Here is a 26751-nt window from a genome sequence, read left to right as displayed (position 1 = left end):
TTAAAGATGTATACTATAAACCCTAAAGCAGCCACTAAAATAACAAAACAGAGTTATAGTTAAGAGAAAAACAAAGAAGGTAAGAAATAAGAAATAATGCAAAATGCAGCAAAAAAAGAGAAAAAAGAGAACAAAGAACAGATAGGACAATCAGAAATGAAAACAGCAAGATGACTCAAAACCATGTCAATATTCACATTAAATGTATATGATCTGAACACCCAAATTAAGAGAGAGAGACTGATTATCAGACTGGGTATAAAAAGCAAGCTCTAACTATATGCTGCCAACAAGAAATGCAATTTAAAATATAAAGATACAAATACATTTGACCCTTCAACAAGATAGATTTAAACTGCATGGGTCTACTCATACATGGATTTTTCTCAATAAATACACTGGAAAATTTTTTGGAGATTTGCAGCAATGTGAAAAAGTTTGCAGACGAACAGCATAGCCTAGAAATATTTTTTAAATTAAGAAAAAAGTATGCCATGGATGCATAAAATATATGTAGATTTTGTATATGTTATTTACTACCATAAATACACACAAATCTTTTACAATAAGTTAAAATTTATCAAAACTTACACAAACACAGACCATACAGGGCACCATTTGCAGTAGAGAGAAATGTAAACAAACATAAAAGTGCAGTATTAAACCATAAATGCATAAAAGTAGTTATATACAGTATGTACAATAATTTCATAGCCACTACAGTGAGCTCAAGTGGTACAAGTATCCACTTAAAACACTCTCTGATGATAATCGTCTCATGAGCAGTTCATCTCTCAGTAAATTGTGTGTCGCGGTAAAAAGCAATCTCTTGTAGTTCTCACATTATTTTTCATCAGTTTCAGTGCAATACCGTAAACCTTAATTAACACCATGGGACTCATACGAAGTACTACGACAGAGGCTAGAAGTACTCCCAAGAAGCGGAGAAAAGTCACGACATTAGACATAAAAGTTTAATTTCTTAATATGTACTGCAGATTGAGGTCTGCAGCTGCCTGCCATTTCAAGACAAATCCAGCATAAAGAACACTGACAGAATTTTTTCTTACGTAAAAATAAGGATATCGTGAAACTGTTGCTACAGCTATGCCAGCAAGTGAGAAAACCTTGTACTTTTTGTAAAATACAAAATATGTGTCACTCAACTATTTACATTATCAGTAAGCCTTCCAGTCAACAGTGAGCTATTAGTTATGTTTTTGGGGAGGCAAAAATTTATACCTACATTTTTTTTTTTTTTTTTTTTTTTTTTTTTTGAGATAGAGTCAAGCTCTTGTCGCCCAGGCTGGAGTGCAGTGGCACGATCTCAGCTCACTGTAACCTCCGCCTCCCGGGTTCAAGCAATTCTCTTGCCTCAGCCTCCTAAGTAGCTGGAATTACAGGTACCCGCCACCATGCCCGGCCGTTCTGTATTTTTAGTAGAGATTGGGTTTCATCATGTTAGTTAGGCTGGTCTCGAACTCCTGACCTCAAGTGATCTGCCCGCCTCGGCCTCCCAAAGTGCTGGGATTACAGGCATAAGCCACCGCACCTGACCTATACTTGGATTTCTGACTACATAAAGAGTTGGCGCCCCAACCTCCATGTTGTTCAAGGGTTAACTATGGTTTAAAGGAAAAAGGATAGAAAAAAAATATATGCTAACACTAATCAAAGGAAAGCTCTAGTGGTTATAATATCAAAGTAGATTTGAAAGCAAAGATAATAACAGAGATTTTAAAAAAAGCTTGATAAATCAGTATACCTCTAACCAGGCTAATCAGAAAAGAGAGGCCACAAATTATCAATAGGAATGAGGCAACATCATTATAGATGCTACAGATATTAAAATAATAAGGGGATACCAATAGCAATTTATTATTTATGGCAATAAGTTTAAAAGCTTAAATAAAACGGATCAATTCTTGAAAGTCAGACTACCAAAGTTCACTCAAGAAAAAATAGATAAGCTATACAGTTGTTTAACTATTCAAGAAATTAAGCCAGGTGCAGTGACATACACCTGTAGTCCCAGCTACTCAGGAGTGTGAGGCAGGACTGCTTGAGGCCAGGAATGCAAGGCTGTAGTGCACCATGACTGCACCTGTGAACAGCCACTGCACTCCAATCAGGACAACATAACAAGATCCATCTCTAAATAAATAAATAAATAATTTTGTTGTTGTTTGAGACAGAGTATCACTCTGTCACCCAGGCTGGAGTGCAAGTGGTGTGATCTTGGCTCAAGGCAACCTCCACCTCCTGGGCTCAAGCGATTCTCCTGCTGCAGCCTCCCAACTTGCTGGGATTACAGGCATCCACCACCATGCCTAGCTAATTTTTGTATTTTTAGTAGAGATGGGGTTTCACCATGTTGGCCAAGCTGCTCTTAAATTCCTGACCTCAAGTGATCTGCCCACCTCAGCCTCCCAAAGTGCTGGGATTACAGGTGTGAGTCACTGCAGCTGGCCAATAAATAATTTTAAAACAAAAAAATGGCAATAACAATTTTCTGGGCATGGTGGCACATGCTTGTAACCCCAGCTACTTGGGAGGCTGAAGGAAGAGGACTGCTTGAGTCCGGGAGTTCAAGACAGGCCAGGCAACACAGTGAGACCCCCATCTCAAGATAAAATTAAAATAAAATTAAAAAGAACTTGAATTATAAAAACTGTACCCCCGAGAAAAAAAAGACATATTTGAAAGTAGACACTCAGATGAATTCACTAGTGAATTCACATTTAAGAAAGAAATAATCGTAACTGTATGGATAACTGTGTAATTTTACTTTTAGAAAAGATAAAGGGAGGGAATATCCCCAACTCATTGAATGAGGTCAACCTTACCCTGATACCAAAACCAGACAAAGACATTAGAAGAAAACAAAACTACAGAATAATATCCCTTTTGAGTGGTGAGGCAAAAATTCTAAACGAAGTTACAGCAAATTGAATCCAACAACATATTAAAAGAATACATCTATAATATCATATACTTATATTATTAATATATTAATGTAAGACTTTTTTTTTTTTTGGAGACAGAGTCTCCTTCTGTTGCCCAGGCTGGAGCGCGGTGGCACAATCTCGGCTCACTGCAACCTCCACCTCCCAGGTTCAAGTAATTCTCCTGCCTCAGCCTCCCTAATAGCTGGGATTACAGGCACCTGCCACCATGCCCAGCTAATTTTTGGCATTTTTAGTAGAGACGGGGGGTTTCACCATGTTGGCCAGGCTGGTCTCAAACTCCTGACCCCGGGTGATCCACCCACCACGGCCTCCCAAAGTGCTGGGATTACAGGCATGAGCCACTGCGCCCGGCCAATGTAAGACATCTATATTAGAATATATCTATATTCCCAGAAATGCTGGGTTAGTTTAACATTAAAAAATTAATCAATGTAATTCAGCATTACAAACTAAAAAAAAAAAAAAAAAATGCAGAAAAAATTGACAAAACCCAATACCCATTCTTGATAAAACTCAGCAAATAAGGAAGAGGAGGGAACTTTCTCAACCAAATTCAGAGCATCTATTAAAACCTATAATAGGATGTTAAAACCTAACATCATACTTAGTGGTAAAGGGAACAAATTGCTGATACACATAACAACATGGATGAATCTCAATAATTATGCCAAGTGAAAAAAGACAAAAAATAGTATACGCTGAATGATTTCATTTACATAAAACTCTAGAAAAACACAAGCTAACACAAAGGAACAGGAAGTAGATTGTGGTTGCTTGGGGATGAAGGGAAACAAGGAGGGAGAGGAGGTATAACCAAGGGTCAAGAGGGAACTTTTAGGATCTTACCTTAAAGAAAGAATGAATAGCAGCTGTCGCTTCACTGCGAATCCTCAGTATAGAACCCAGAACGTTAGTCCTACACCTAAAGTGAGGATATTGTCTCAGGTACTCCAGAGGATGCCTCTCTTTATATTTGATGGGGAAATTCTGCCAATAAATGAAAAGAACAAATTAGAAGTCAAAAGAGATACTGTTTAAAAAATCAGTTTCCAGGGTATTTCTTAAATAGCGCTTTGGAACCAAACTAAGATCCTTTCCTTCTTTATTTCTTAATATAACTGATTTTAATCCACATTATTTCCACCAGGTAAGTGGAATGGTATGATGGAATCAGAGAGATGTAGGTTTGAATCTAGCTCTACTACTTATTAGCCAAGTAACTGAGCCAATATCACTGAAGCTCATCTGTTATTTATCAAGTTTGTATCCATTAGCTGTGAATCACTTCCTACGAATAGGTTAGGATTAATTATGCAAAATATCCACTGTTTGGCACACAGGAGTTCAAAATATTGTAGATAATAAAGATGTACACACAAGGCTGGTGTTCAATTTTAAAATTGCCTACGTCTTGAAAGCCCATGATCATTCATAATCAATTGGTGCAATTCGTTACTATTATCAACATGCTACTTCCATCTAGCAGACTAGTAAAGATTTACAAAAAATTTGAAGGAAAATTATGGCTCCACATTGAAATATGTCTACACTGCTCACATTCATGTTACAAGATTAAGACAGACACATCCTTTCAGACAAAAATCAAAGTTTTAATTAAAAAGATAACAGAGAAGCTAAAAAAGAGCTACACTGGCAGCCTGTTTCTTTCAGTCTCATCCATTCTTTTTAAGTCTTGTACAAATACAAACTTTTATGTCGTATAGAAACAAGCACCATACTTATTAAAAGTGAAAATGTGACCATATCATAATTCTAGGGGTCAGAATTCTCTAGTGTTGGAATACTTCAAAATGATACTGAATCGAAGGGCTTCAGGGAAGATGAAGCCATCAACACCAACAGAAGCCAAGGAAGAACAATTTAAGAATATAGTAGTCCCCCACTTACCCACAGGGGATATGTTCCAAGACCCCCAGTGGATGCCTAAAACCACGGACAGTATCAAACCATATAAACATTATGTTTTTTCTTCGACAACAATGGCCAGGTAGTGTATAAAGCACAGATAAGCAGGACAAAAGGATGATTCACATTCTAGGCAGGATGGAGCAGGACGGCTCAAGATTCCATGACACAATGAGAATGGCATGCAATTTAAAATTTAAGAATTGTTTATTTCTGGAGTTTTCCATGTAATATTTTGAGACCATAGTTCACTGTGGGCAACAAACCGTGAAAAGCAAAACCACAGACAAGGGTGAACTACTGTAGTGAAACACGTGGCAAATTTTTAATAATCACAGATCCCTCTAAAAAAAAACGAAAAGAAAAATGGTTACCATCTATATTATGCTCTTGATTTCCAAATTATTCTACACTCTATTTTTCAGATCTTAGAACCTGATTCCTGATTTCACATGTCAATTAGAATTTCTTGGAAATTAAGGAAGACATTTTAATAAAAATTGCATTTTCTTCATTTCCTTACATTTCTTCCTATTATACTGAAAGAATAAACAATGAATTAAAATGATGCAATTTTCCTATATTTTCTCATTTTTGTTCATTAAATGTTTGAAGACAGGTACAGCAAAAACACAGAGGATTCAAATGGCTGGAATATAAATTTCAGCTGTGTCACATGAGCTCATAATGTTAAGCAAATCATTTCATCTGGCTGGGCCTCATTTTCTCCATTGTAAATTTAAAGAATTTGATTAATAATCTTTTATTCTCGCTAACCTCTTTATCAAGCTTATATATATGAAACTAACAGAAGAGTCTTGCAAAAACAGGCATAAACATGTCTTAATGCTGAATTTCTTGCCTCTGTTCGGCCTAAGCCTTACAATACTACTGATCGGCATCACCCAACAGAACTTTCTGTGATAAATGGAAATATTCTGTGCTTTCCAATATAGTAGCCAGTGGCCACATGCAACTACTGAGCACTTGAAACGTGGATAATGCCACTGAGGAACTGGATTTTTTTTTTTACTGAATTTTAATTGATTTAATACCAAACAGCCAAAGGTGGCTAGAGCCTACCATTATTGGATGATCGGTTCTAGATCATGCAAAAGTCATTCCTAGCTTTCCTAAGAATGAGCCTGCCCGGGTATATCATTGTGACTGACTGGGCATGCTTGTAAAAGCAGCAAGTTTTAACTGTGACACACACCACAGAGATGCAAAAATCAACACTTACCTCTCACTAAGCTATGTACATAAATAATTTTTGCTACTGCTTCTACAGGTCGTATGGCTTGCTTCAATTATCTGTCACAAATGAAATATATTCTAAGTTTCATCTTCCTAATAATCACACTTAAAACAGATCGCTGTCTTAAAGCCTACACAGCCTCCACAAAAGTGTCAGAAATCATACCTTGGCATCACAATTTCCAATAACTTTAATTTTTTCTGCCTTCAGTTCCACATTTTGCCTTTTGGATGGACTTTTTATCAGCTGCCCTTGTACTTCCACAGAACTCCCAAAAGTTAATTCTCTATAGTAACAAAAAACAAGATAAACAAGATATCATTATATACAACCTTCATTTTAATATCAACTTTGCAATAAGAATATTAAAATACTTAATGACAAAAGCTTTTACCCTTACTGGGTTAAATAATCTTCAGAATCTATGGATAATCTGTAGTATAAATAGAGTACAAAATTATAAAAATGAATTCCATAAGCTTTAAAATGGGAACAAATAGAGTTAAGAATTTGTAAATTAATTCAGAATTAAGAAGTGGCCCTCATTAAAAAGTTAGTTGGCCAAAACACTTTTTAAAAGATTACAGAATACATGGGAAAACTGCAAATCAAAATAAAATTATCCGGGAATTCTCTGTCCTATTTTTGCAATTAAAAAAAAATTTTTTTTTTTTGCTTAGTTGACTGGTGATCTAAGCACATAAGGTGCTACTTTCTGGTTAATAAGACTAGGTTCGAGTTCAAGTTCACCCACAAATTAACTGTATGACAACTATAGAAAGTCATCTAAGTTCATTTAAGAATCATCTATCAAAAAAGGAGCTGGTAAATGATAGTACATCTGTTCTAATTATTTTTTCTTTTCTTTAAAGAGATCAGGTCTCATTATGCTGTCAAGGCTGGTCTCGAACACCCGGGCTCAAGCAATCCTCCTGCCTTGTCCTCCCAAAGTGCTGGGATTAGAGGCATGAGCCACCACTCCCAGCCCATCTGTTCTAGTTCTAACATTTCATAATTACAGTAAGTATGACAATAAGTGCCTTCCCAATAAACTACTGAAATACAATATAGCAATACAATAAATTTTATTAAAGTAAATAAGTCAGGAGATTCTCCACCCAGTTTTGTTTGCTTGCTAAATATATGCTATTCTTACATAATTTATATAAATAAGATTGTCCACTATTGCATTATGGGGGGGGAAATCTGGTATACTTTCATCAACCTGAGAGAGTAATTTGAGATGCTCTGACTTAAAATATGTATTACCTGACATATATGAATGTAAGTATTATCTTAAGGTTTCCTGGGAATATCTCAGAGACAGTCATCCTCCAGAAATCTAAAATCTAGGTCCCGTTAGACCCATGTGATTGCTATACTGATATAATCAAAACAATTACAAAGTTTTTTAAAAGGTTATCATTAATATTAGGGCCAGGTGTGGTGGCTCATGCCTGTAATCCCAGCACTTTGGGAGGCTGAGGCAGGCAGATCACTTGAGGTCAGGAGTTCAAGACCAGCCTGGCCAACATGGTAAAATTCTGTCTCTACTAAAAATAGAAAAAATTAGTCCGGTGTGGTGTCGCACACCTGTAATCCCAACTACTCGGGAGACTGAGGCACGAGAATTGCCTGAACTCATGAGGCAGAGGTTGCAGTGAACCTGCCACTACATTCCAGCCTGAGCGACAGAGTCAGACTCTCTCCAGAAAGAAAAAGAGTTACTATTACATCAGAACATTTTTTTTTGTTCTGCCCAGTTGACCACATAGTCTCTGATCCATGAACCTATTCAATGTGTAAACAGCATTAACCCTAACAATCCTCGGAATAGCAAAGCACTCTTATTCTAACAAATTAGAATAATGTTCTCTTCCTCAGAGCTGATACCTAACATTAAAATGGTGTTAGTTTTTGGTTTGGGGGGATTTTTTGGAGACAGGGCTCTATCACACAGGCTGGAGTGCAATGGCAAGATCTTGGCTCACCACAGCCTTGACCTCCAGGGCTGAAGGGATGCTCTAGCCTCAACCCCCGAGTAGTGGAGATTATTGGTGCACATCACGATGACCAACTCATTTTTATATTTTTGGTAGAGACGGGGTTTTACTATGTTGCCTAGACTGGTCTTGAACTCCTTGACTCAAGTGATCCGTCTGTCTCAGCCTCCCAAAGTGCTAGGATTACAGGCGTGAGCCACCAGGCCTGACCTAGTGTTAGTTTTAAAACCTGATGAATGAGACCATAAAGTTTCTTCCATTTATTCAACAGGTAATAACTTGTCATCTTGTCAGCCCTATGCTAGAGGGCAAGAATACAAAAAAGAATGAGATGCCATTCCTAACCTCAGGAAATTAAGAGTCTAGCAGGAGGAGTCAAATAGGAATACAGTTGATTACCATCCTATGTGATACATTTTAAGACAGACGTAGGCACGGGATGCTATTGGAGCACAAAAAAGGGGTACCTGACATAGTCATGGGATAGGAACATCAGATGATGCCTAACTAAGCAGGAACTATGAAAGACAAGAGGAGAAGAGGCAGTATTGGGCAGAGGCAGCAACATGTACAAGTGCTATTAGGAAAGAGCAGAACAGCTTAAGGGAGCCGCAGGTAATTAAGAAAGACTGAAGTGAAGCATAGGTACGGGATATCAGCATGTGACGATGTCAAATAGAGGAGGAAAGGCCTAGGCTTGAAGGAGCTTGATTCTAAATATTCGGAGTTGATCCTCAAAGCTATTAAAGCAGATCTGTTTCAAAAGATTACTCAGGGGTCAACGTAAACACTGGAGTAGGGAAGTGAGAAGCACTAGAGGTGAAAAACAAAAATCAAAGCATTCTTTTAAAAAACAAAACTCACCTACTGTCAAGGCCTGAATCTGCAACAACCTGAAGGCTTTCCAAAGATGACCCATCATTTACATGCAGGAATAAGACTTCCTTCTGGGATCGGACAGAACGAATCCATCCCTAAGGAAGACAAATATTTCCAATGTGAGCGTAACACATTTTATGTTTTCATTACACATACACACACATAGACTAAATGAAAGAAAAACATGTACTCACAATCCTGCCTCAACAAACCAACTTCTTTTAGTTCACCAATATGCATACTTAATTTTATATGTTTCAATCACAATAGGATACACACTTTGGTATTCTATCTTTGGTTTTCGTAATAAAGCACAACACTTCGAATGGATGCCTAACATTCCTTCATGTTGATGAGCCTAATTCATATAACCAATCCTCCCAATACTGGCAATTCCAAGTATTTCCTCCCAGACCCCTGCTGCCTGGCCCAACAATAAATAACAGGGCACATATCTTGGTGCCTTTCTCAGGATGTGGGGTGTGCCCTTCTTTCTGGTTTCATCTCACCGCGCTGCCCAGAAGGCACCTCCTCTTTGGTGATTCTAAATCAACAGTAATTTCCAGGTTGGGCGCAGAAATCTTAGCACTTTGGGAGGCCGAGGAGGACAGATCACTTGAGGTCGGGAGTTCGAGACCAGCCTGGCCAACATGGTGAAACCCTGTTTCTACTGAAAATACAAAAATTAGCTGGGCGTGTTGGCGCTCACTTGTAGTCCCAGTTACTGGGGAGACTGAGGCAGGAGAATCGCTTGGACCTGGGAGGCGGAGGTTGCAGTGAGCCAAGATTGCGCCAGTGCACTCCAGCCTGGGTGACAGAGCAAGACTCCATCTCAAAAAAACAAACAAAAAAAACCAAAAACTAATTTCCAAACGACTACTTTCTTACTTTCACTTGTTAAAGTTAACATTTATTCAGCACTTTGTAATGTGCTTCTATTCTAAGCTCTTTATAAATATTATGCTACTTAATCCTCAGAAAAACTAAACGAAGTGGTTATCATTTTAGAGCTGCTGAAACATTATTTAGAGATGTCACGATAACCTCTCTAAATAGTCCAGGACACAGTCACCGATTAGTAGAGCTGAGATTCGAAAGGAAGTTCTTACTTCAAAGTTCATGTTCTTATCAACGAGCTTTTCTGGGATGCTATTATAATTCTGCCCCATCCCCAGTTCCTCTGCCTAGGGAACACATCTTTCAGGACTTGGCTGAAATATCACCTCATGCAAGATATCTTCCTTAACCTTCTCAGTTACGTAACTTCCTGTTTTCTTATAGTTCTTTACTTACCTTACTACCAACTATCCTATTGCTAAAATTACTTGTTTTAACCACTGGAGCAGGGCTGTCCAACAGAAATATAATGTGAGTCACATGTTTAATTTAAAATTTCTTTTTGTGGCCACATTAAACATAGAAATAGATGAAATATTTTACTTAACCTATTATGCCCCAAATATTATCAACATATTATTAACATAAAAACATACTGAGATATTTTGCATTCTTTTTGGTTCTTCAAAATTGGTATGTATTTTACACTTATAGCACATCTCAATTTGGACCAGCCAAACTTCAAGTGCTGAGAGCCAAGAGTGGCTGGTAGCTACCATATCAAACCTCACTGGACTAAACTGAAATCCTCTAACATGGGCAGCAGGTTCTCTTTTCATCTTTGAATTTTCTCTTGACTAGCACACAAAGTATCATTAATGTATGCCCAATTAATAGACCAACAGACCTATGGAAAGAATATGGAACTCAAAAGAAATGCAAAGAGGAGCAGATTGGTCATACTGCTAAAAAGCAAAGGATATGTGAGGACAACAAAAATCACTGCAACAGCAAACCATGACTGTGTCACTACAATTATGGGTGACAGAGCAAGAACCTACTCAAAAAATACGTATTTATTATAACAACATCTGCCAGGCTTATGCCTGTAATCCCAGCATTTTGGGAGGCCGAAGGAGGAGGACTGCTTGAGTCCAGGAGTTTGAGACCAGCCTGGGCAATACAGTGAGACCCATCTTCACAAAAAACTTAAAAAATTAGAGTGTGGTGGTGCATGCCTATAATTCCAGCTACTCTGGAGGCCGAGGCAGGAGGATTGCTCGAGCCTGGGAGATGGAGGCTGTAGTGACCTGAGATCACACCACTGCATTCCAGTCTGGGTGACAGAGCTAGACCCTGTCTCAAAACACAACCACATCAGTGTACTTCAGCAACCTAATAAGAAACAAACACCTTGTTTATTCTGCACCTCTTCTATGTGGAGCTGCTGCAAATAATATAATCAGCAAGAGAAACAATGGCAGCTAACATTTGTAGACTATGAGCCACTGTTCTAAATATCTATTTCCATTACCTCATTTAGTTTTCAGGACTCAGGGACAATTATTATCTCTTTCCACAAGAGGAAAATAAGGTGTAGAACGCATAAACCGCTATGCAGAGATTTAAACCTAAGCAGCTTAACTCCAGAGCTCTTTCAAACTGCTACATTCCACTTTTTCTCCAAATTCATTAAAAACAAATTACATGCAGAGCCCCACAATAGGCACTGAGGTGGCTAAAAGTTTAAAAGGCATGGTTTGAACAAGTATTTGCTGTCAGCCACGTGTGAATACAAACGCAGGTAAGAGACGGTTTCTGCTCTCAAGGAGGGAGGTCAAGACAACCACTTTATAAACCTGGATATTCATTATAAAGGGATAAAGATAGAGAAAGGGGACTTGTTCATTTACACTTTTGGTATGATTAACAAGTTTACAGGTAATACCCTGGAATCACGAAAGCAAAGTTCCAGCGCTTTACAGTTATCGGAAGTTTTGTGAAAAGTAATGGAAAGCAGAAAAGTGCAAACCCGCGACGCCTACACTTTCTAACTTTTCCCTGCTGGCAGTTGTGTCTGACCCGACCGTAAAAGAAAAGCTAGGGCCGGGCGCGGTGGCTCACGCTTGTAATCCCAGCACTTTGGGAGGCCGAGGCAGGCGGATCACGAGGTCAGGAGATCGAGACCACGGTGAAACCCCGTCTCTACTAAAAAAAAAAAAAAATACAAAAAAATTAGCCGGGCGTGGTGGCGGGCGCCTGTAGTCCCAGCTACTCGGAGAGGCTGAGGCAGAAGAATGGCGTGAACCCGGGAGGCGAAGCTTGCAGTGAGCCGAGATTGCGCCACTGCACTCCAGCCTGGGCGACAGAGCGAGACTCCGTCTCAAAAAAAAAAAAAAGGAAAGCTAGATGTGGATGTGCCATATTAGTCCCTACAAGAAAAAACTCACTCCCTTCCCATTCACCAACCTGGACCTTAATGCGCTCCCCACTCGCGTTCTGAGTCCCGAGAGCGTCCCGCACGCTCAGTTTGGCTGAAGGTTTGTGCTTGGGGAAGGGGGCGGAAGAACAGAAGCGCACGGACCGGAGCAGGCAGCGGACCCCCAGCATCACGCGTCCGCCCAGGCCCTCCGCGGGAGCAGCCCAGACCCCGCGGTTCGACCCCCGCCTGCAGCGGCCCTCCTTTCTCAGCGGCTCCCCTTCCGCGGCCGCAGCTCTGCTCTAAGGCACTCCAGAGCCCCTCGGCTGCGCGCTTTCTCCTTCAGGACTCCCAGCTCTGTCCCCACAGAACCTCTCCGCTTCCCACTTCCCAACGGGGCGGAATGGACAGGACACTAGGCAAAGGCCAGAAAGAAACCACGTGCAGTTGGCAGCTGGGGCGCCCCACTACCGGCGACAATTCTAAACCTACGAACAGAACCCGGGCCGCAACACGCGAAACCAGTCCTACGACACCACGCCATCGCCGCTTACGTCGTCACGCTACGGCGAAGAAGGGAGAGCATGCGTACTTGTGACGCAGGCTTAGGGAGGTGTGCGGGAGAGGGGCGGGGTCAGGGGCCGAGACGAGGCGGAGCTAATGCCCTAAGGTTGTAGAGATTATCGCTGAAAGAACCTGGGAGCACATCTGAGGGTCTTCATTTCTAAAGTTTCCAGGTGAGGCTGAGAAACTGAGAGGCAAGGAGTGACTGATGGAGAGGGAAACCGTCTCCATCAGTCAACAACAGGGATCCAACTAAGAGGAGGCTCTCAGGTGTTAACAGGATTCGCTTGAACAGATCAGTCGTTCCGTTCCTGAGTTCTCCGCAGAGAAAAATCAGACATAGCCCCTCTGCGCAAGTCACAGTCTTGTGGTATCAGACAGCTAAACAGACAGTTGCATAAAAGGGTGATCAGTTTGCCTGACAGCGCCTAAGCGTGGGACGCCAGAGGTGGCTTCCTGGAGAAGGTAGTCCTCTGACAGGTAAATAAGAGGAACTGGAGGGACCTTGCATATGGCAGGCAAGACGGCGGGAAGATGTTGCACAGACTGGAGGAAAGTCGAGTGTTTCCTGCCAAAATCTTCCAAGTCTCCCTCTTCCCTCTGCCCTCCAACACAGCCAGCTGCATTTGTTTGACCTGGAAACAGTGACCCTTTTATATATTAGGCTACCTCTTATTAAAAAAAAAAAAAATTCTGTAACTCAATGACAGTCATGAAAAGGTTTTTAATCTAATTTAAAAAGTAAAACCTTTGGCCGAGTGCGGTGGCTCAAGCCTGTAATCCCAACTCTTAGGGAGGCAGAAGCAGGAGGATTGCTTCAGCCCAGGAGTTCAAGACCAGCGCTCGCCCTCGCTGTCTCTCTCCCCCTCTCTCTCACTCTCTCTCTCTCTCTCACTTTTTTACCTTACTTAAAGTTGCTACTATTAGTATACCCATTTTACAAACGAGAAAGCTTATGCACAGAAAGGCTAGATGACCTACTTAAGGATACACATTCCCTGAGTATGAGATTTAAACCCAGAAGTGCTGGCTCTATGCACTTAAGCAGTATGCTATATTACATAGTGTCCCAAGGTGGAAAATAAGACCGTGATCCGTTCCATCAAGGAGCTCATGCTTTAGAGATGGAGACAAGCAAGAAAAGAGACTCCTGAAATATAAACCAGTAAGTGAACACATAGATGTATGAGTTGTCTGCGTTTCTTTGGCCTGAAAAGTCACCCTTATATATTAGGCTACCTCTTAAATTTATCCAAAAAATTATTTTTGATATTTTATCCAAATATTATATTGGATAAAATATAATAATATATATCCAAATAATATAATATTTGGATAAAATATAATAAAATAATATATACAAGTATTACAATTTTATATTTTATATAATATAAATGTGTTACCTGGTTCTTTTAATAAATTAAAATTATAAATATAATAAAATTATAATTATAAATTATATAATAAAATTATAATTAAATTATATTGGATATATTTATATTATATATTTATAATATAAATATATGTTGGATAAAATATAATATAGTCTAGACAAGGAGAAAATTAAGCTGAATTTTTGAAGTGGATCAATATTTTGCCAGGTAGGCATGTAAGAAAATTTCCTGCCAGAAGGTGAACATGGAAGGTTGCCAGGAGGGCAAATGGCCTGGAAAAATTGTAAAACCATTCTCAAGACAGACTAGAAAATATCTCATCTGAAAATACTTGATGTTGGAGGTGGAACCTAGTGAGAAGTGTTTGGATCATGGGGGCCTCATGAAGGCCTTGGTGCCACCCTTGCAGGAGTGAATTCTTACTCCATTAGTTTTTGCAAAGCTGATTGTTGAAAAGAGCCTGGCACCCCCCTCCCTCTCTCTTCCTTCCTCTTTTGCCATGTGATGTTTGCTCCCCTTTGCCTTCCTGAATGGCTGAATGACAACAAACCTTGACATTATTTGAGGGGAAGCAGATTCTGGTGCGATGCTTCTTGCACAGCCTGCAGAACTGTGCAAATAAATGAATACACTTCTTATCGATTAAAAAAATATATAGGCCAGGTGCAGTGGCTCATGCCTGTAATCCTAGCACTTTGGGAGGCCAAGGTGGGCAGATTGCCTGAGCTCAGCCTGGGCAACATGGTGAAACCCCATCTCTACTAAAATATAAAAAATTAGCTGGATGTGGCAGCATGTGCCTGTAGTCCCAGCTACTTGGGAGGCTGACGCAGCAGAATTGCCCGAACCCGGGAGGCAGAGGTTGCAGTAAGCTGAGATCATGTCACTGCACTCCAGCCTGAGCAACTGAGTGAGACTCTGTCTCAAAAAAAGAAAAAAGAAAAAAAAAAATGCTCGGGCACTTCTTGAACCTTGAGAAAGGAAAAATGGAAACTTGCAGCCAATGCCTTCAGAATTATGTAGCTATGGACTTTTAAGGGAAAAAAAGTTTGTTGGTTCAAAATCTGGGGAACAAGACAGCCTGGGGTACATAGCAATGATGTTTATCCCAGTGAAAATCTTTTCTTTGCCTATGCCTACCCTGTCCAAGTGATCAAAAGTAGTAACCAGTTGGCTCATTTCTTACTCATGCCACTTTTCTGTCTTGCCTTCTGCTATGGCTTGGATATTATTGTTTGTCGCCACAAAAACTCATGTTGAAATTTAATCCCTGATGTGGTGGTGTTGGGAGATGAGGCCTAATGGAAGGGGTCTGGTGTATGGGAGCAGATCCCTCATGAGTGGTTTGGTGCTGTTTCCATGGACTGCATGAGTTCTTGCAAGAATGGGCTTGTTTCCACCACAGTAGGTTGTTATAAGGCCAGGATGCCCCTCAGGGCTTCCCCTTTTTGCACATGTCCACTTCCCCTTTGACCTTCTTCACCACGTTGTGATGCAGCACGAAAGCCCTCACCAGAAGCCAGGGCCATGCCCTTGAACTTCTCATCCTGTAGAACCATGAGCTAAATAAACCTCTTTTCTTTATAAATTGCCCAGTGTCAGGTATTCCTTTATAGCAACATAAAATGGGCTAAGGCACCTTCTTTCTCTCCCAACTCCCCCACTCCAGGGAACAACGTGCAGCTTAAGAACTGGAGTCTGAGTCCCAGAGAGTGAGGCTCCTGCCTTCCTTTACCCTCTCACTACTTGTTTAAGCAAAAAGGTTAATTATGTTCTTAGCAGGGGACCACTGCCTCAGTATGTTGAAAATAAGGGAAAACTGGTTGAAACTGAAGATTAGTAAAAATATAAATATCATCGAAAGTTTACTATACCACTTATGCTTCTAGTGCTCAGTTCAAACCATCCCCTGTATCTTGTGCTATATCAAATCACATCATCTTCTTGTTTATTTTTGTTTTCAGTGTTGGCTTGACACCTTCCCTTTTAGATTCATCACCTTCCAGACAGGAGCACAAATGATGTTTTTAATATGAATATATAGTTGACCCTTGAACAACATGGGTTTCAGTTGTGCCGGTCCACTTGTATGTGCATTTTTTTCAATAAATATATTGGAAAATTTCTTGGAGATTTGTGACAATTTCAGAAAACTTACTAATGAACTATGTAGCCTAGAAATGTCAAAGCATTTAATAAAAAGGTCATGAATTCACAAGATACATGTAGTTACTAGTCTATTTTATCATTTACTATCATAAAATATACATAAGTCTATGATAAAAAGTTAAAATTGGCTGGGTGCAGTGGCTTATGCCTGTAATCCCAGCACTTTGGGAGGCCGAGGCATGCAGATCACTTGAGGTCAGGAGTTCAAGACCAGCCTGGCCAACATGGTGAAAACCCATCTCTACTAAAAATACAAAAATTAGCCAGGCATCGGCTGGGTGTGGTGGCTCACGCCTGTAATCCCAGAACTTTGGGAGACTGAGGTGGGTGGCTCACCTGAGGTCAGGAGTTCGAGACCAGCCTGGCCAACATGGTGAAATCCCATCTCTACTAAAAGTACAAAAACCAGCCGGGCGTGGTGGCAAGTGCCTGTAATCCCAGCTACTGGGGAGGCTGAGGCAGAAGAATCACTTGAACCTGGGAGGCAAAGGTTGCAATGAGCTGAGATCAAATCACTGCACTCCAGCCTGCGTGACAGAGCAAGACTCTATCTCAAAAAAAAAAAAAAAAGAAAAACGAAAAAAAAATTAGCCAGGCATGGTGGCACATGCCTGTAATCCCAGCTACTCGGGAGGCTGAGGCAGGAGAATTGCTTGAACCTGGGAGGCAGAGGTTGCATTATGTCACTGCACTCCAGCCTGAGTGACAGAGGGAGACTTTGTCTCAAACAAAACAAAACAAAACAAAACAAAACACCCACGGACCTTGCACGGTGCTATTCATAGTTGAGAGAAATTGCTATAAGACATGCAACCTTAAGCTTTAACAAACAGGGCCAAATTTTTTCCAAAGTGTCACCAGTGTCACCAGCCATATATGAGAGTTTCAGTTGCTTTACATTCTTGTCAACACTTGATCTTTTTTTTTAATGTGGAGCACTTCATAAATATATGTGTTATCCTTGAATGGGCCATGCTAATCTCTGTAACCTTTCAATTTTAGTATATATGTTGTTTAAATGAGAATAATACTTGGTCTTAATCAAACTTGCTAAAGTAGCCATATTGGTGGGGGAGTGGTTGTATCCACTGCTGTTTTAATTTGCATTCCCCTGATTATTATTTTTGTTTGGCACCTTTTCAGTGTTTATTTTCATTGAACTTCTTGGTAAATTGAGTGTTTACATCTTTTGCCCATTTTTCTATTGAAAAATGAGTAGTCTTATTTTTCCTAAAGACTACTTCTATTGAGTAGTCTTTTTTCTTATTAATCTATATAAGTTCTTATTGTCCATGTTTTAGTTATGAGTTCTTCTCAGTTATATGCATTGCAATATTCAACCACTCTGTGGGTTGTCTTTTCTATGGTATATTGTGAGAAAATGGCTGAATGACAGCAAACCTTGAAAATATTCGATCCTTTTCTTAAGAAAGAGTGAATAGTTCTTGAAGAAAATTATTAAGACATTCAAGCATTAGTCTTTATATTTCTTCTGGCAATGTAAGACCAGTGCTTTTACCATGTCTCCTGTTATTCTTTAAAAAATGGTTTCTTTTCCTAATTTATATTTCCTTACTTTTTTTGTTCTTGTTGCGTGGTTAATGACCTTCTCCACAATTTTTATGTGGTGATCTTCAAGGAACAATTTTAAAGTTTAGAATTCCACTGTGCATTGTTGGAGACTGATTCTGGCTGTTTGCAAATATTTTTGTATATGATTAACCTCTAGTTTACACCAGAAAACAAGGTAACTCAAAAAAGAAAAATCATATATTTTCTATTGAATTACACAAAACTTAAAAGGTTGAGATTTGCTTTTTAAAATTTCTCTTTATTGCTGCTGGGTGCCATGGCTCACGCCTGTAATCCCAGCACTTTGGGAGGCTGAGGTAAATAGATTGCTTGAGGTCAGAAGTTTGAGAGCAGACTGGGCAACATGGCAAAACCCCATCTCCACCAAAAATACAAAAAATTATCCAAGTGTGGTGGTGCACACCTGTGGTCCCAGCTACTCAGAAGGCTGAGGTTAGAGGATCACCTGAGTCCAGGAAGTGGAGGTTGCAGTCCATGAGCTATCGCATTACTACACTCCCACCTGGGTGTGGTTGACAGAGTAAGACCTGTCTCAAAAAATAAAATAAAATAAAATTTATCTTTATTGCATACACGGTGTATTAGTCCATTTTCATGCTGCTGATAAAGACATACCCAAGACCGGGTAATTTATAAAGAAGAGGCGGGGTTTTTGTTTGTTTGTTTGTTTGCTTTTTGTTTTTGTTTTTGTTTTTCGAGATGGAGTCTCACTCTGTCACCCAGGCCGGAGTGCCGAGGTGAAATCTCAGCTCACTGCAACCTCCACCTCCCAGGTTCAAGTGATTCTCCTGCCTCATCCTCCTGGGTAGCTGAGATTATAGGCATGCACCACCATGCCTGGCTAATTTTTGTATATATATATTTTTAAATAGAAATGGGGTTGCACCATGTTGGCCAGACTGGTCTCAAACTGCTGACCTCAAGTGATCTGCCCGCCTCAGCCTCCCAAAATGCTGGGATTTACAGGCATGAGCCCCTGTGTCCAACAAAGTAAAGGAGGTTTAATGGACTCACAGTTCCACGTGGCTGGAGAGGCCTCACAATCATGGCAGAAGGCAAAAGGCATGTCTTACATCGTGGCAGACAAGAGAGAGAACTTGTGCAGGGGAACTCCCATTTATAAAACCATCACATCTTGTGAGACTTATTCACCGCCATGAGAACAGCATGGGAAAGACCCAGCACCATGATTCAATTACCTCCCACTGGGTCCCTCCCATGACATATGAGAATTGTGGGGAGCTACAATTCAAGATGAGATTTGGGTGGAGACACAGCCAAACTATATCATGCAACTTCATAATGAGCACTCTGTCTTGTCCTTTTACTATTACACCTATATTATCCAGCATTTTCTATTAATGAGACAGAAAAGAATGGACAATTGTTTCCAGTTTCCAAAAATGTTACATGTGAAGAAAAAATGCTTCTGAAACAGTAAACTCTACAAATGATCAGATTATTTTTTAGGGGGTAGTACTTTATAACTAATATAGTTTAAGTTTACAACTGTGAACAAAAACTTGATTGACCTTTGGTCAGTATTATTATTGTATTAAAATTTTCTACAAATTAAACATTTTTAAAAAGGAAAAAAATGTCTACAGTCCCACATCCCTTTATCGCCTGCACCATGGGCAGATTACTCTCACTGCCCCACTCTTGGTATGTCTCTGCTGGCAAGTATGATATTTTCTGTAAACTTTTGGCAAATACTTTGTCACCTAAGAAACTTCCCTGCTGTTCCTGAGGGATTACTACTCACCCAGTATATATGGTCAGCTCTAACTACATAATGTCATGAAGAATGAAGGATATATTTGGAAAAGAATATAGTGTGCTTAACAATCTGTAAATTCTAAACTTGAGAAAGTTTTATTCCTACGGCAAAGCATCTGGAAAAGATGTTTTCCTGAAATCCATGCAGCCATCAGCATTCACCATTGGTCTAAAACTAACAGACAATCCTGTAAGCACTTAAAGACACAGAAAGGAGATGAACTTATGCACTGGTTTTTCAAGCAGGAAGATAATTAACGATGACTCTGTACATTTGTTTAAACTTCTTTCAGAAAAGGCTTGTGAAAGGTATATTAGAATCAGGATGGCAAGCTGATTCTACTTTTACCTGGATGTTTCCATTAATAGGTGTATTCCTTTAGCAGAACATTCTTGAATTCCACCAATCCCTGTGAACGACAGTAAAGAAGATTCACAACATGCTTTCCCTGAAAATGGATTTATCCTACTCTTTTCAAGTTTTGCTTTCAGACTCATATGCATTGACAGACATTAAAAAGGTAAAATCTTTATTTTCAATGTATTAAACAATTTAACATTTCTTACTAGAGTATGATATATAGTATATCAGGAAAGAGTATCACATATATGCACTAATCATAAATTATACTAAAAAGTCATTGATTCAACTCCCGTTTTTGTAATATTCTAATGTTTACTAACTTGGAAGAAGCCCAACAAAATTATAAAGTTTGGTTTACTTTTCTTATTGACTGGTTATGGTAGCCAGCCTTTAAGATGGCCGCAGTGATTCTTGCTTCCTTGTATTCACACCCTTGCATAGTCTTCTGTGACATTAGTCATATAGGATTAGTTTATATAACCAGAAGAATACAGCAGATATGTTGGTGTGTGACTTCTGAGGACAAGTCATAAAAGACATCACTCCTTCTGCTTTCTTTTCTTGGATCACTTGCTCTGGGGGTACCAAGTCCCATATTGTAAAAATACTCAACTAACCCTAAGAAGATGTCAATGTGGCAAGAAACTGAGGTATCCTGCCAATAGTCAGGGCCACCTTGCCAGATATGTGAATAAATCATCTTAGAAGCAGGTCCTCTACCCCTGTCAAGCCTTCGGATTACTATAGCTCCAGCTGATCTTGACTGCAACCTCATGAAAGACCCCTAGCTACAATCACCAAGCTAAGCCATCCCCAAACATCTGATCCACAGAAACTGTGAGAATAATAAATATTTACTATTGTATTAATGCATATGTTTTGGGATAATTTATTATACAACAATAGCCAACTTACCCACTAGATAAATGTATCTCTCTTCAGCTTAATGTGGAACATTTGTCCTCACTAATTTTCCCCTCTTTTCTCCCAGGATAAGACACACTTTCGTTAATAACACTGGCTCACAGTGGTAGAAGGGGTGGGGAATAGAGGGATAAATCTGAATTCCTTGAGATTCCTTCTAGAAAAGAAAAACAGAATTTCTTAACACTCAGATACTCTTCCTTAGGGAATATAAGAACTTCCTCCTCATTCTCTGGGAATCAGTGATGTGAAATATTAACATACAGCTGAAAAATAGGTTTTCTCCTTAAAATCCAGTTTCATTGTAGATATTTCTGACAGTGTGAGTACATCTACTGTTGGCAGTGTAGGGCTTGCCTTTAAAATTTGACTTCTTTGAGAAAAAACAAGGGAGGCTTTTGTCCCTTTCAAAAGAAGAAAAAAATGGTCTGTTACATAGTTAAATTGGAAGAGAAGCCATTGAGATAAATGCTAAAGTTTGTACAAATATACTGCATTTGCTCATTGCTTCTTTCTATCCCTTGGTTTGAGTTCTACATTTTAGAATAACATAGAAAAACTGTTTATTAACTTTGTAAGGACTCTGTGAGTATTTGAATTACTATGCCCTAAAGTTAAACATCTCTATTTTATTATCCACTGTCCAGTTAGCACTGGAGCTCCCATCTGTGGCTGGGACCCTGTGTTTCCTGGAATCCTCTTCCATTTGTGATTCCGGATTAGTTTTTCAATAAGAGAAACTTATTAGTTTTCAAAGCAAAAGACATTCGCCTTAGAAGGTAGTGGTGGTTGGTCATGGCAACTTCCTCAGGCTCAGTAACTTTACAGGCATCTCCAGTTTGTTTTTCTACTTTTGCAAATATATGTGACATGGCGAAAAAGTCTAATATTCACATAATTTGAGTTTCATAAGGAGAGTAAAGAGAGACATAATTAGAACAATACTTGAAGAGATCATAGCCATGAATTTTCAAAACTGATAAAAGACATCAAAACACAGACTCAAGAAACTCTACAAACACAAGCAGGATAAAAAAACAAAAAACAAAACACTCTATTCCTAGGCATACAGTAAAACTCCTGAAAACAAAAAGAAAAGAGAAAATCTTAAAAATAGTTTCACTAAATTCAAAGGAGTAATAAATAAGACAGACAGCTGACTTTTCGAAAGCAATTATGGAACCAAAAGACAATAGTGATATCTTTAAAATTCTGAAAGAAAATATCTGCCAACCTTGACTTCTATACCTGAGAAATATCCCTCAGTAGTGAAGGTTAAATAAAAGAGGTTTCAGATAAACAAATGCCAAGAGAGTTTATTATTAGTAGACCCACACTACAGAGGTCTTCAGGCAGAAGGCAAATAATCCCAGAGAAAAGTGTGAAAACTCATGAAGGAATAAAGAACAGTGGAGGGTAAAAGTGGGTAAATCTAAACAAATATTGACTGTATAGAACAATGATAACAATGTCTTGTGAGGCTAAAAATACGTATAAAATTAAATATACAACCCCAATAGCACAAAAATAAGGAAAGAGGTAAATGAAATTAAAGCACTGTAAGGTCCTTGCATTGGATGGGGAATAGAAAACTAGTTTAGAGTAGATTTTTATTATATCAAGAATGTACACTGTAATAATTACTATAAACAGAAGAATGTGTAATAAATTATGGTATGTTTATGTAAGTAGAATCAAAATGAGTAGAATACTGCTACACACACCAATAAGGATGACACTCAGCAGGCATGGTGGCTCAAACCTGTAATCTCAGCACTTTGGGAAGCCCATGTGGGCAGGTCACTTAAGCCTAGAAGTTTGAGATCAGCCTGGGCAACATGGTGAAACCCTGTCTCGACAAAAAAAATAATAATAATAGTGATAAAATAATATAAAATAGCTGGACGTGGTGGCATGTGCCTGTAGTCCCAGCTATATGGGAGGCTGAGGCAGGACGATGGACTAAGCCCAGGAGGTCAAGGCTGCAGTGAGCTGTGTGTGTGAAATTACACTCCAGCCTGGGTGAAAGAGCAGACCTTGTCTCAAACACACACACACACACACACACACACACACACACACACACACTCTCTCTCTCTCTCTCTCTCTCTCAAAAAGAAAAGGATGACACTCATGAACATACAGTTGAGAGGAAAAAAAGCCAGACATAAAAGAATACATACTGTATGATTCATTTATCTAAAGTATTCTAATGGAAAAACTAATCTATAGTGATAAAAGCCAGAAAAATAGTTAACTTTAGGGAAAGAGTATTTGATAGGAATGAAAAGGGAGGCTTCTGGGTGATGGTAATTTCTATTTCTTGATCTGGAAGGGAGGTAGATATATGGGTGTGTTCACTTTGTAAACTTTATTATTTCTATGCTTTTATGTATATAAACTGTACGTTAAACTTAAAAGTTTACTTTAAAAATACTATGTTCAGGCCAGGTGCAGTGGCTCATGCCTGTATTCCTAGCACTTTGGGAAGCCGAGGCAGGAGGATGGCTTGAGGCCTGGAGTTCAAGACCAGCCTGGGCGACATAGTGAGAGCCCATTTCTGCAAAAAAAAAAAAAAAAAAAAAGTTTTAAATGAAATAGCTAGGCATGGTGGCACACACCTGTAGTCCTAGCTACTCTGGCTAAGGCAGGAGGATGGCTTCAGACTGAGAGTTCAAAGTTACAGTGAGCTATGATCATACCACTGCACTCCAGTCTGGGCAACAGAGCAAAACTCTGTGTTTTAAAAAAAAATTATGTTGGTTGTGCAGTGAGCAGGGTAAAATAATTCTGGCTTCACCATGTAGTAGCCAGGTCACTATGGGCAAGGACTTTTGCTCTCATAGGTAAGGGATGAGTTACTTCTGTGAAACGGAGATAATATTTGCCTCACAGCGTTGTCAAAGTTAGCAAATGAAATAATCTATTAGACATTCAATAAGCTATGTTTATTTCATCATTAAGACCAAAGGGTATGTACTTTTATCATCCTCATTTTATAGATAAGGCAGCTAAGAGACAAGAGTTTAAGCAGGTTGCCCAGGGTCCCTTAGATGATAAACAGCAAATACTAGGATTCAAACTCTCATAGTCTGGTTCCAGAATCTTTTCTCTTGCTCACTGTGTGAATGTCATAAAGACATAGATTTTTTATTTTTTATTTTTTGTTCACTGATAATTTCACATGCCTAGATCTGGCAAATCATATGACTTCATTAAAATAAATAGTACCTCACTCCTGTAATCCCAGCACTTTGGGAGGCCGAGGCAGGTGGATCATGAGGTTAGGACATCAAAACCATCCTGGCTAACATGGTGAAACCCCTTCTCTACTAAAAAACTCAAAAAATTAGCTGGGCATGGTGGCAGGCACTTGTAGTCACAGCTACTAGGGAGGCTGAGGCAGGAGAATCACTTGAACCCAGGAGGCGGAGGTTGCAGTGAGCTGAGATTGCACCATTACACTCCAGCCTGGGTGACAGAGCAAGACTCAGTCTCAAAAAAAAAAAAGTACCTTTCACTAAACTAAAATTAAAAAATAAAATAAAATGATGACTATTTGGCTGAGTTTAACTGTTCTAAGAAATGTGTTTTGATGTTTTGCTATAAGATAGTGCTGCCATTCATAATTTTAAATCTGCAGAAGTGAATCATTTGACTTTGTTGGGTGCTCATCAAACATTCCTGCCACCTGGTGGTAACATATATAAATTGCAAGGGGAGTTTTTTTTTTTTTGAGACGGAGTCTCGCTGTCGCCCAGGTGGAGTGCAGTGGCGCGATCTCGGCTCACTGCAAGCTCCGCCTTCCGGGTTCACGCCATTCTCCTGCCTCAGCCTCTCCGAGTAGCTGGGACTACAGGCGCCCGCCACCACGCCCGGCTAATTTTTTTTTTGTATTTTTAGTAGAGACGGGGTTTCACCATGGTCTCAATCTCCTGACCTTGTGATCCGCCCCCCTCGGTCTCCCAGAGTGCTGGGATTACAAGCGTGAGCCACCGCGCCCGGCCAGGGGGAGATATTTTGAAGAGGTAAATTCCCTTTGAGGCCTGAATTGGCACAAGACCTCTCTGAGGTAATGGCTATTAAGGAGGGAGCTCCTCTTGTAGCCTGAATTTTATGTTTATTGAGAATTTAGAGAAAAACAACTTTGTAAAAATTAAGATTTTTAAAAGATTTTCCCAAACAACCTTGCAAGGAAAAATCAATAGCCTATTACTAATCTCACGTTGACATAGGCCATGGAGGTGTAGATGTTGGACTACTAATGAATACAGCCCAGAAGAAATCAGTCATATAGTCCCTACCTATGCTGATCCCCTTTCTCTTCTCTGGAAAGTCACTGTTGACTTAGATTAGTAAATGGATTCATAAAGAGGAAATAAAACAGTTCATAATAATAATGATAATGCCTATAGCTACCATTCATTATGCTAAGAGCTTTGGATGTATTGTCTCATTTAATCCTAACAACTCTATTGCTCCACTTATTTAAACAATATTATGTGTCAGGCACTTTTGTAGGTGCTAATAATATAGCAGCAAACAACTAAGAAAAAAATCCCTGGCCTCATAGAACATAACTTCTAGTAATAGAGGCAGACGACAAACACATAAATAAGTAAACCATATTGTGTGTTAGATTGTTTTCTGTTATACTGAGAAGAATTAAAGCATGGGGAAGGGATAGGGAGTGCTGGGGAGGATTACAATTTTAAATAGAGAGACTGGGGAAAGATCTGGCTGAGAAAATAACATCTGAAGGAGGTAAGAAGTTGCTGTGAGGACATTTGAAGGAAGAGCATTTTAGCTGAGGAATAAGCAAATCAAAAGCCCCTATCAGGGAGCATGACTGGTAGGCTTGAAGAGCAACAACAAAGAGGCCTGTGATTAGAGTAACACAGGCAGAAAGAGGGGTTGAAAGTAAACGTCAGAGAGGTAATCCGAAGCCAAATGACAGAGACTTATAAGTCATATGATGATCTTTGGCTTTTACTTTGAGCAAGCTGGGGAGCCACGTGAAGGTTTTAGCAGGGGCAGGAACACAATTTGGCTTATATTTTAATAAAAACACAAAGGCTGCTGTATTAAGAAAGATCAAAGGGGGGGGGCAAGGGCAGAAGCAGAGAGAGCAGTTCGGTTACTGCAATAATCCGGAAGAGAAATGACAGTGGTTTGCATAGATTGTAGCACTGGAGGTCTTAAGAAGTGATCTGATTCTGTATATAATTTGAAGTAGAACCAACAGGATCTCCTGAGGTATTTGGATGTGGGGTGTGGGAGAGGTATAAAAAAATGGCATGACGGGCACGGTGGCTCACGCCTGTAATCCCAGCACTTTGGGAGGCCGAAGTGGGCAGATCACAATCTCAGGAGATTCAGACCACCCTGGCTAACACGGTGAAACTCCATCTCTACTAAAAACACAAAAAAATTAGCCGGGCGTGGTGGTGGGCGCCTGTAGTATCAGCTACTCAGGAGGCTGAGGCAGGAGAATGGCGTGAACCCGGGAGGCAGAGCTTGCAGTGAGCTGAGATCGCGCCACTGCACTCCAGCCTGGGAGACAGAGTGAGACTCCGTCTCAAAAAAAAAAAAAAAAAAAAAAAAAAGGCACAAAGGTGTGAAGGAACAGTGAGATGATCATTTGTAAGATGAAGACTGTGGAAGCAGCAAGCT

The 26751-nt window shown here is 39.7% G+C and overlaps 1 protein-coding gene and 1 non-coding gene across 3 annotated transcripts in view; both read right to left on the bottom strand.

Moving 5' to 3' along the window:
* Positions 1-12858, bottom strand: part of NARS2 (asparaginyl-tRNA synthetase 2, mitochondrial) — a 150366-nt gene extending 137508 nt beyond the window's left edge. The window contains exons 1-4 of one of the 2 annotated variants that reach the window (XM_003254654.3): positions 12342-12858; positions 9021-9130; positions 6319-6439; positions 3816-3956 (exon numbers count right to left, since the gene is read on the bottom strand). In XM_003254654.3, the coding sequence (XP_003254702.2) occupies positions 3816-3956; positions 6319-6439; positions 9021-9130; positions 12342-12482 (513 nt within the window). In that variant the 5' untranslated portion in view covers positions 12483-12858. The remainder of the gene's footprint in view (positions 1-3815; positions 3957-6318; positions 6440-9020; positions 9131-12341) is intronic. The other variant, XM_030829405.1, reaches the window with a different exon arrangement.
* A 4484-nt stretch (positions 12859-17342) lies between these two features.
* Positions 17343-17446, bottom strand: LOC115830520. Its single transcript, XR_004026071.1, has one exon. It is a non-coding gene; the product is annotated as a U6 spliceosomal RNA (small nuclear RNA).
* Between the last annotated feature and the right edge of the window lie 9305 nt (positions 17447-26751).

Source organism: Nomascus leucogenys, chromosome 15 (assembly GCF_006542625.1).
Source record: "Nomascus leucogenys isolate Asia chromosome 15, Asia_NLE_v1, whole genome shotgun sequence".
In the NCBI taxonomy this organism is placed as follows: Eukaryota; Metazoa; Chordata; class Mammalia; order Primates; family Hylobatidae; genus Nomascus; species Nomascus leucogenys.
Note: the sequence above shows the minus strand (reverse complement) of the source record. Positions and strands in the feature narration are given on the sequence as shown.